General features: G+C 48.9%; 1 protein-coding gene across 1 annotated transcript; it reads left to right on the top strand.

Moving 5' to 3' along the window:
* Positions 1-1,836: 1,836 nt before the first annotated feature.
* Positions 1,837-2,581, top strand: PIRT (phosphoinositide interacting regulator of transient receptor potential channels). Its single transcript, XM_021928743.2, has one exon. The coding sequence runs from the start codon at positions 1,969-1,971 to the stop codon at positions 2,380-2,382; it is 414 nt and encodes a 137-aa protein (XP_021784435.2). The 5' UTR covers positions 1,837-1,968; the 3' UTR covers positions 2,383-2,581.
* Positions 2,582-11,629: the final 9,048 nt, after the last annotated feature.

Here is an 11,629-nt window from a genome sequence, read left to right as displayed (position 1 = left end):
AGAATCGCTGGAACCCGGGAGGCGGAGGTTGCAGTGAGCCAAGATTGCACCTTTGCACTCCAGCCTGGGCGACAAGAGCAAAACTACACATAAAAAAAAGAAAAGAAAAGAAAAGAAAAGAAAAGAAAAGAAAAGAAATCCTTTAATCTGACATTAAAAGAATTTGAGAAAGCATTGGTATGGTGAAGTATTTGGTGGGCAAGCAGTACTTCTCTACAGCCCAGCCCTGAAATTGCTCTACATGGATGACCATCTACCTTTCCTGAGTTGGGGTCAGAGATGAGGGAGTCCCAGTGGCTGAGAGCCATGCAGATGGGCTCTCGATGAGACACTGGAGTAGGCAGTTGAGTGAGACTCCATACCTTTCCAGGCCTAAGAATAGGAAGCTGGAAATTGGCCTCAATGTAATTAACATGGAGGGTGGGGAAGGGTAGCATTTAGATCTTAGAAGGTTGCACTGTGGGGGCTGGGCACGGTGACTCATGCCTGTAATCCCAGCACTTTGGGAGGCCGAGGTGGGCGGATCACCTGAGGTCGGGAATTTGAGACCAGCCTGACCAACATGGAGAAACCCTGCCTCTACTAAAAATACAAAATTAGCTGGGTATGGTGGTGTATGCCTGTAATCCCCACTACTCAGGAGGCTGAGACAGGAGGATTGCTTGAACCTGGGAGGCAGAGGTTGCGGTGAGCTGAGATCACTCCATTGCACTCCAGCCTGGGCAACAAGAGTGAAACTCCATCTCAAAAACAGGAAAAAAGGTTGCACTGTGAACCTGAGATCTCACTGTCCTCTGCTGACAGAGCACATGAAAGCCCAGGCTGCACGAAACGGTGTTCTCCAACCTGTGCATAGCCCGGTAGGAGTAACGGGTTCACATCTGAGCTTGGGCAGTTCCTTATCGTGTGATCTTCAAGACGTTGCTTCACCTCTCTGAAGCTTCACTATCTCATCTGTAAAACAGAACTAATGCCTAATTCACAGGTTTATTGTGAGTTTCAGTTTAATAAAGGAAGTGTTTGATGCAGTGTCTGGCACAGGACACGCATGCAGAATTTATCTATAAAGCATCACTCTTCTAATAGACAAACGATATCATTTATGGAGTACTTGCCATATGCTAGGCATTATTTCAGTGCATTACACCACTTAACTCACATGACCTTTGTGAAAATTCTATGAAAGAAGTAATGTTATCCTCATCTTATAGGTAAGAAAACTGAGACAAAGAGAGGTTGAGTAGTTCCATCAAGATCAGACAGCTAGAAAGTGGTTGGGTCTGAAAATAAAATGCCATTCAATAAACTATAGCTGACCGGGCGCAGTGGCTCATGTCTGTAATCCCAGCACTTTGGGAGACCGAGGCGGGCGGATAACTTGAGGTCAGGAGTTCAAGACCAGCCTGGTCAACATGGTGAAAACCTGTCTCTACTAAAAATACAAAAATCAGCCAGGCTTCATGGTGGGAGCCTGTAATCCCAGCTACTCAGGAGGCTGAGGCAGAAGAATCACTTGAACCTGGGAGGTGGAGGTTGCAGTGAGTTGAGGTTACGCCACTACACTCCAGCCTGGGTGACAGAGGGAGACTCTGTCTCAAAAAATAAAGAAAAAAAAAAAACTATAGCTTTTGTTTGTTTCTAAAATGGCATCACTTGTTTTAAATATTAAAAGCTATTGAATAAATATTTAAATAGTGATCCTTGTTTTAAATAGTAAAAGCTATTGAATAAAATGTTATAATATTTATCTCTCACAAGAAAAAAAATTATACCAGCTTGGGTGGTTTCTTATTTATGTGAATTTCATTTCACTTTCTTTTTTGGCTTCAGCTCAAAGACCTTGTTCACCCTCCACTGAGAGCGGGGCTAGAGATGGATGCTGAGTACAGGAAGGGTGTGTGAGGATTCCTTTGGCTCCACTCTTGTTTCCAACTTTTGCCGGTCCTAGGTGCCCAGTCCTGAGCAATCATGACGATGGAGACTCTCCCCAAGGTTCTAGAGGTCGATGAGAAGTCTCCGGAAGCCAAGGACCTGCTGCCCAGCCAGACCGCCAGCTCCCTGTGCATCAGCTCCAGGAGCGAGTCTGTCTGGACCACCACCCCCAGGAGTAACTGGGAAATCTACCGCAAGCCCATCGTCATCATGTCGGTGGGCGGTGCCATCCTGCTTTTTGGCGTGGTCATCACCTGCTTGGCCTACACCTTGAAGCTGAGTAAGAATAATCTCTCCATCCTCAAAATGGTAGGGCCCGGCTTCCTGTCCCTGGGACTCATGATGCTGGTGTGCGGGCTGGTGTGGGTGCCCATCATCAAAAAGAAACAGAAGCACAGACAGAAGTCGAATTTCTTACGCAGCCTCAAGTCCTTCTTCCTGACTCGCTGATGGTGGTTTCCACATCTCCCTGCCACCTTGACTGGGAGAAGATCTGACGACCATATCCGACATCCCCTTCTCCTCTGTGGGGTGCCATAAAACTGATCCAGGAAAATGCTCTTCCTGACCCAGTGGGGAAGACAGAGCTCAGGGCTCCATCCTCCATGCAGCCGGGAATGTTGCCAGATATATCCACTTTATCTCTGTTCTGACTGATGCTTCCTTGGATCTTGGCTGTGGCCTTCCCTTTCGTCACTCTAACCCTCTGCCTCTACGTCCAGACATCATTCATCCAACGCTCTCTACCAAGTGCAATGCATGCTGGGAAATTCTTCGGGGGTGGGCTATGCCCCAGGGAGAACTTCTTGTTCACATACCTGAGTGCCAGAGCTGGATTCTTCATTTGCATCCTTCTGGAACCAAAACTGACCCACGGAGGTCCTTTACAGAGGAGGGAGGGACGGCTGAGTTCTGACCCATTGGGTTTGACAGCCCCAGCTCCCTCAGCAGACTTTCAAGATCACAAGTATCAAACATTCCAAAGACTGAACAATGAAGGGAGGCCTGGGAAAAACACTCTCCAAGATGACACGTGCCCCTGGACATGGCAACATGACTCTGGGGGTTTGTCAGCTGAAGAAGTTTAACTCCTAATTATATAATATTTACATCAGAGGGGTAGGCCAGGGGATGTCACGGTTTCTGCTTGACCTTCTAAGTTCTTCTCATTGACCACTTTCTTTGAACTTGGTCGTTAGCCGAGGACGAATGCACGTTGCCCTAATTTCTTTCCTACCCCTGCCTCTACCTCTGCGCCTAGAACAGCAAAATGGAAAGATACGGAGGGATCCTGTAAGATTGTTTTCCCCTTCACGTCTATCAAGATCAAAATGGAGAGGATCAAGTTCCATATCCGAATGATCTGTAGGTTTCTAGAGATGGAATTCACGCTAGAAAATTCCAACTTCTGTTATCCCTGCCCCCGCCCAACAAAAAAGTCAATACTTATTCAGTGTCCCGCTCTGGGATAAGCCCTGGCTGGGAGCAAGACACGATCCCTGCTGTCTTCTTGCTTCCCAAGGTGAGAGAGGCAGCCAAGCCAACCAGCAAAATGCAGGTGGTTGTGGGAACACAGGAGGCGTCTACCCTAAACTTGAGAGAGGACGGAGAAATTCCTGGAGGCCATGTCCTCCAACCCAAAAACGAAAGGAAGGATAAGAGTTGCCAAAGAGAGGAAAGAACAGCATTGGGAGCAGCAGGCGCTGCCATGTGTGTGCAGGAGCAGCTTGGGGAAGGAGAAGCACGATGGAATTAGGAAACTGCACGGCCCCTTGTCTGACTCCCAGGTGTTTTCACTTCATCCCTCTCTTGCCCGACTTCCCACCTCTTCCCCAAGTGCCTAGTGTAGCTTCTCCTGGAGGCACATTGAGAGCCTCCTGGGGTCTATGGTAGAGACAGGAAGTGGGTTTCCAGAGGGCCTGCCAAGCAGAGAGTCCCTGAGAGGTAAGTGCTTCTGTAACTCCCTGTGGCAATCAAGAGGCCCATAGGTGAAGGAACAGAAGTGGTACCTGTGAGGGGGCCAGTCACACTGCCCTAGGCCAAGCCAAAGACTCCTGGAGAGCATTTGGTAATGAGGTGTGAGAGGAGAGCATCCTGCACCAGAATCACCCTTGTCTTGAGGTAATTCTCTTCACTCCTCAGCCTTGTGGCCTCCCCAGTCACCATGGCCCTCCAGATATCCCCATCCTCCATGGCAGTTCCATATGCAGAGCCAGAATCCATCCTTATTCCCTCTGCACTGTGGGAAAATCCATGGATGCAAGCACTTTTGTCATGGGGACCACCCCTTATCTGACCCACCCACGGAGTCAGAGTTTGGGGAACTCATGACCGTTGAGGTTCACCCAGGATGGCCATAGCCTTCATGCAGACCCATGCCAGTGTGGCCAGGTCTCTAGCTCACCTCTAGCCCTGCACACAGGCGGTCAGGACCAATCTTGGGAGCATTGCAAGTGCTGTGTCATTAATCGTAGTTTTAGTGCCTCAGTGACAAACATTGCAGATCATTTTTCTTCTTCTGACATGAATGCAGATTTGAGATTGGCCCTATAATATCACCCTTGCATTTCTCGATGCGTTCTTAAATGGGAGCAAATGGGATGGGCCCCAACTCACTCACTGGAAACCCATACTCCGGGTGCCTCATTTCCTCTGCCCAGGAGCTTGTAGCCTGGGCACAGCTATATGAGGAGGGCCCATTTGGATGCCGCTATCACGGATGTCTTAGTGGAAGGAAGTTTGAGGACAACCACAACTCTAGAAGTCCAGGTTCTCGATTCACTTTGCAGACTCTAGCAGTACCTGCCTCCATTCCCTGCCCACTCAAGCTAGTTTCTCAGCAGAGAAAACATGAGGAAATATCCCCAAACATTGTCATCCCCACTGGGATCCTCCACATGAGTGTGGGCTGGAAATGTTCCAGGGTCACACTGAGGCAGGACATTGAGGTATTTGCCAATGCCTGTTGCCCCATGGAAGACTGAAGTATGGATGCACCTGATCTGGGAATGCAGCCCAGGTCAGACTCCACATTTCTGCAACAAAGCATCACCTGCAATGACTCTTTTCATGTCAATGGGTCAAAGGACAGAACCAGCTTCCATGTTTTCAGCTCACTAGATTGTATCATGCTCCCCATGGCTATTATGTTTGGGAGAGTTTGATCTAACCTGAAGCCTAAAGGAATCAATGTAATGTTGAATTGTATTCAATGTAACAGTGTCTGCTGTGTTTTCATTCCTCTCTTCAGGAATTTCAAGACTATGTCCACCAATTAATTCCTCTAAAATGCACCCCACCCTCCATTGCCACACATCCTTCTCCCCAGATTGCTACCTGGGAGAAAATGGACAGGATGGGTTTTGTGCATGGTTCCTCAGGCATCTTGTAGGAACTGATGACCCTACTCTGAGATGCTGACAGGGCAGAGACCAGCAGCTTCCAACTCTTTCCATCCCCAAAAGTCAAGTACTGAGACCAAAAAAAGAGAAACCGAGAAAGAACTGTCCAGAATGCATCAGTGTTCCAGGGCAAGGCAGGCAGCTGCTCCAAGATCAGCCTATCAATGTCCCCAGTAACTGACAAGTGCAGGCACAAGGAGCAGGTGCAGTTCAGCTCCCCGGTCTCCTTTCTTCTAAGCCCCTTCTCCCCATCTTCTGGGCCGACCTCCTCTGCCCCTTCAGCTTTTTAATCCTGACTCTCTTCCACTTGGCTTCCCACCAAACTCACTGTGGCCTTGACTTTCTGCTTACGCTAGCTGGCTCAATCCATAAAGGAAGAAAGAAAGCAACTGGTGGTGTGTCTGGGTAGAACAAAGAATATTTTATTCCTCCTTCAATTCCTGCAACATTTCCAGAGTCATGACCTGCCTCCCAACCCTTCTTGACCCTCATACCCATCTCCTCACTGTTTCCTGCCCTCAGAGATCAGAGGATACTGCAAAACAAAAACCCAGAGCTCCAAACATGTCTGATATTAAACACGTGCAAGGAAACTGCCCAGCGGGTGTACCTGGGGATGCTGCTGGGTGGCACCAACCCTGTGCCATGGGGGGTTTGGAGGGTGAAGTTGGGGAGGGGAGGACAGAAGAAGGAAGGGTGATCAGAGGTGGTTGGCAAGGAAGCATTCTGGGGTGGTGTCTGAAGAGCAGAAGAATGAAATGATGATTGTTTATTGGGTGCTCACTAAGTGCCTGAAGAAAAATCTAAGCCCTTTATTCACTGACTCATTCAATCCTTTCCAAAATCCTGTCCTGAAATACTGTTACCATCATCCTCACTTTACAGGTGAGATAAGTAAGGCAGAGGGACATCAAGCTAGGACAGTATGATTGAAACCCAGCTGGTGTAGCTGCAGAGGCCACGCCCACACCCTCCACCTCCACAGACTCTCTAAAGGCCTCTGAGGAGCAGCAGAAGGCACCAGCATCATCAAGATGGGGAAAGCGGAAAGGGAGCTGAGGTCACCAGACAGGCTGGGAGGGCACACCAGGCAAGGGCCCAGGACGGGGGTAAAATTCCTGGCCAGGAGCCCAGAAGGGAAGACAAAAGGAGCCACCAGCCAGGAAGAAACCCGCATTCTGAGTACCTCCTCTGTGCCAGACCCTGTGCTGGGGGCTTTCACACAGTTTAGTTTGTTCTTTTTCTTCCCTGTATTGAAACCTTTGTAACACCTTTTCCAGATAAGTAAATGAGGCTTAGAAAAGTCAGTTAGAAGTCCCGGGTCTCAGCCTGTAAGCACCAGATCAGAGGCGTAAGCCCACGGCTGCCTCCAGAGCTCATGTGCTCTCATACCCGGAGCTTCTGGCCATAGGCATGAGGTTCCGTGCTACGGGCATGGTCAGGGGCAGGAATGAGGCCTCCAATCACCACGCTGTCAAAGGAAGGTGGCCTTGGTACATCCAGCCTTTGTTCCAGGGGCCAGGCTCACTTACTGAGCAGCAGGAGGATTCAGGACCTTCTGACACAGGTTATGTGTCCACATTGCATCACATTATAGGCCAAGTTCATAACCCCTCAGAAGGCTAAAACCACCTCCCACAGGGAGTGCCTAGAAGAAAAGGGGCAATCAAGATCCAATACCATGCTGGGCGTGGGGGCTCACACCTGTAATCCCAGCACTGTGGGAGGCCGAGGCGGGCAGATCCCTTGAGGTCAGGCGTTCAAGACCAGCCTGGCTAACATGGTGTAACCCTGTCTCTACCAAAAATACAAAAATTAGCAGGGCGTGGTAGCAAGCACCTGTAATCCCAGCTACTTGGGAGGCTGAGGCAGGAGAATCGCTTGACCCCTGGAGGCAGAGTCTGCCGTGAGCCAAGATCATGCCAGTGCACTCCAGCCTGGGAAACAGATGGAGACTCCATCTCAAAAAAAAAACGTTTAAAAGACCCAATACCACTTCTTCAGAGAAGAGCTGCTGAGCATCAGGTCTTCCCACAGGCAGAGGTGCTTTAGGGGCCACTTACCCTGTTCCTTCATTCTCAGAAGACCCTCCCTCTATCTCTCACGACTAGAGAGGAGTCACTGAAGGACCTTGGGCTTGGTCACTGAAGGGCCTTGACTCTACTACACTAGGTCCTAGAAAGAAGCCCCCAGCAGAAACCAGGACAGACAATTGCCCTCCCAGGTCCTACCTCCATCCCCATCCCTGGAGCCCTGAGCCTGTGCTCCTGGCACCTGCAAGGAGGGCCAGTTCCTGTGGGCCATTTCCTCCTATCCAGACCTGCACAGAGCTCCAGGCACTTCACCAGCCCAGCTGTGGCCTGTGTGGTCAGCTTCCCCTGGTCTCCATAGGGAGGGTCCTCTATGGCTAAGGGACAGTGCTCACTTCTGTGGACTACAGGTGCAGGAAAGAGAGATTTCAGGCCTTCTCCAAGTCCAGGTCTCCTATTCCAAAAAGAAAGAAGTTTAGGTAAAGGTCACCTCCAAAATAAGACCATCTCCCACTGCACAGCAGGGCTCTCTGGCAAAACCACCAAAGTAACTGCAAAGAGGAGGGGGAGTGATGGCCAATGGCCCCTCTGACAATCATGTAGACTATATTGAGCTCTTTTTCAATCAATGTGGGGTTGCATGGGAGGAAGACCTGAAAGAGAAGGGAAGCAGATTCTATTGTGGCAGCCTTTGCCCAACTCATTCCCTGGGGGGCCTGGGGCCCTTCCCTTCCTCTGATGCCTTTCTCAGACATGGTCTCTGATCCCTCCCTCAGGAGTAGCTATTAGCCTGGCATTTCAAGGCCCCGAGTACCTGCCATGCACCAGACATCAAAACTGGGGATGCTGTGAGGAAGACAAGCTATCATCTCAGAAAGCAATCAGGAGAGTCCACAGAGGAGAGAAGCAAGGAGATCATCAGTTATGACACAGTAGGATGGAGACAGGGAGGACGGGATGCAGAGGGTGTGTGCCCATGTCAGTCTGACCCCAGGCTGCCTTTCCAGCTCTCTAGAATGGAGCTATGACAGGTGTTCACATCAGAGGTAGGATGCAAGAGGAAAGGAATGGGGAGATGGAGGGAGAGGGGGCCTGGGAGCTGCCTATGGGTTAGTAGGAGGACCCCAGCCTATAAAAAGCAATGCCATTTTGATTCTATTCACACCTCTATTTCACGGTCTTGCTTTTTGCTGTTTCCTTGGAAGCCTGTACATCATAGCCTTCAATTGTGTTGTACAGCTGTCATGTCTAAGGAAGGCACTTTGGGGGATCAATGTCCCCCCACGTGTCCCCATCTGGCTATACTTCTGTCCTGAGATCCAGCCATCAAAGAAACAGCAGTGCAGTTTTTTCCCTTTCCTGGAATGTTGGTCTCCTGGAAGATTCTTCCCTAGATTCCATCTCTTCCTCATTCTAAATACTTCTCTGAATGATTTTGTCCATGACAGTGGCTTCAGTTATTCTCTGTGTGTCGGTGACTTTGCAAAACATACATCTAAATGCCTACTGAATATGCAGTATTAGCTTCCTATTGTGGTTGTAAAATAAAAAGGAACACCATAACTTTAGTAGCTTAAACCAACACAAATTCATTAGCTCACAGTTCAGGAGGTCAGAAGTCCAACATGGATCTCACAGGATTAAAGCCCAGGTGCAGGCAGGGTTGCATCCTTCTGGATTCTCTAGGGGAGAATCTGTTCCTTGCTTTTCCCAGCTTCTGAAGGCCGCCTGCAGTCCCCAGCTTGAGGCCCCTTCCATCTTCATAGCCAACGTCCGCAGAAGACGGATGGTGTTCTTATGTCATCACAGCTCTTCTCTGACCCTCCTGCCTCCCTCTTTCATTTATAAGGACCCCTATGTGGTGCTGTATGTTGGGCACTTATATTAAGACCTTACATTGGGCCTCCCTGGATAGCCCAGGATAATCCCCCAATCTTAAAATCCTTTTATGAGTCTGCTTAGGCTGCCATAACAAAATGCCACAACTGGATGGCTTGAACACAAGAAATTTGTTTTCCCACAGTTCTTGGGGCCAGAAGTCTAACAGCAAGGTGTCAGCAGGTTTGGTTCTTCTGAGGGCTCTCTGTTTGGCTTGCAGATGGCCATAGTCTCCCTGTGTGTCCACGTGGTCCTTTCTCTTTGCGTGTCTGTTCCCTAATCTCATCTTCTTATAGGGACCCCCAGACACATTTCATCAGGGCCTCTTTAAACGCTCTGCCTCTAAATACAGTCCAATTCTGAGGTGCTGGGGATTCAAATCTTAATATATGAATGTGGAGACAATGCAGTTCAGCCCATAACACCCCTTAATCACAACTCAAAGTCCCTTTTGCCATGTATGGTAACCTACTCATAAATTCCAGGGACCTGGATGTGGACATCTTTAGGGGGCCATTGTTCTGCCTATGACAAAAACCTTCACCTTAATGCCTCCAGCAGTGTATACTCAACCTGCCTCAGACTGAATTCCTCCTCTTCTTTCTTCTCTGTCGCCTGCCTCAGGAAATGACACCACCACTCAGTTTAGCCAATTGCCCAAGCCAGAAATCTGGTTTTCTGGAAGAAATGTGAGAGACGACTACTTGCTTATTCAATATCCTTTTTCCCCATCTTCTTTGGTAATAAAACCTCTAGTTTTCTGAAGGCAGCAATATGCCCGGCTAAAGTATGATCCTTCTAGATCCCCAGCCTCCCTCATGACAACGGTTGACCAATGAGATGTGTCTGGAAATACTTAGGTGGAGGCCAAAAAATCTATCTGTAGGCCCGAAGCTCTTCACCTGCCGGATGCTGTTGTCCCTTCACTCTTGCTTCTTTGGATGCAGACCCAATGGCTGGAGCTGCAGCTGCCATCTTGGGACCACTGACTGACCTTGAGAATAAAAGCCATTGTCAAGGAGGGTAGAGCAGAAAGTTCTAAGATGCCTGTGACCTTCGTGAAATCCGGGGAGCAACTGGACTGCCCAACCCCAGGCTTCTCTTACAGAAGATAAACATAAAACTTTATCTTAATCTGTTACTTGCAGCCAGTTGCAATTCCTACTTAGGTAACATGACTGGGAGAAGTTATTTTCTTCTTCTGAGTTTTGAATATGATTTGATTAGGTCCTGAACTGATATACTTAGAGCAAAGACTCTCATAAGTAAGTTCTGAATCAATGAAATTTTATATTTGGCAGTCATTTCAAAACATTCTTCAAGTCTCTAAGGAAAGAGGAAATAGAGAAAAAAGTCAAAGCATCATGGCTTTGATGGTTCGAGTCCTCTTGCCCTCCCATCTCTGAAGCTGCAGGAACTGTCTCACACTAGACATCCAGGTGGTGGACAGGGAAGAGTGGGGTTCACACAGGGCACCCAGCTTTATCAATGGCCTGTCCGGTTCACTCACTCCTGCTAAGAGCTGAGGCAGGGATGGGTGAAATAGGGTGGTGGGGAGGAACTGTATTGGAGGAGACACTGCTCTCTCTCTCTCTCTCTCTCTCTGTCTCTCTCTCTCTTCCAGGTCTCAATCTCTGCAGTTGTCAAAATTAAGATTACCTAACCTTACCGAATATACAGCATCACGTATGTTCAAGAGTTGACTCTGGGCCAGGCACAGTGGCTCACGCCTGTAATCCCAGCACTTTGGGAGGCCAATGAAGATGGATCACAAGGTCAGGAGATTGAGACCATCCTGGCCAACATGGTGAAACCCTGTCTCTACTAAAAATACAAAAATTAGCTGGTTGTGGTGGTGTGCGCCTGTGATCCCAGCTACCTGGGAGGCTGAGGCAGGAAAATCTCGCCCGAACCACAGGGCGGGGTTGGTGAGCTGAGATGGCACCGCTTGCATCCAGCACAGGCAACAGAGACTTTGTCTCAAAAAGGTGACTCTTGGGGCGTACAGGTGCCACCAGCTCTGACTGCAGCTCTTTGACCAGTGGCTGCCTAACCTGGAAGGGCCCTCCACCGAAACCCCAGCCGGCTGGCTGCCTGATTTTGAACTTCCAGCCTCCAAGTGCTAAGGAAAATAAATGACTGGCCTATGACCTCAGTCCGCCGCACTTGTAAGCAGCCGGGCTGGCTCCAATAGTAGGTATTCAGTAAAATGCAGATATTGTTATTATCTTTGTCACAAGAAGAGGGAATTTCAGGCTACAACCATAATGCAAGAATTCCCAAATCATCAGTAAAAATAGCTTTACGTTTGAACATGTAAAACCATATATAGACTCTTTCGGGTAGGACATAGATATCTGATTTCAAACAAAGGGTATAACATTTTGG

This window comes from Papio anubis, chromosome 17, assembly GCF_008728515.1.
Source record: "Papio anubis isolate 15944 chromosome 17, Panubis1.0, whole genome shotgun sequence".
Lineage (NCBI taxonomy): Eukaryota > Metazoa > Chordata > Mammalia > Primates > Cercopithecidae > Papio > Papio anubis.
This window is presented reverse-complemented; position numbering and strand designations above follow the sequence as displayed.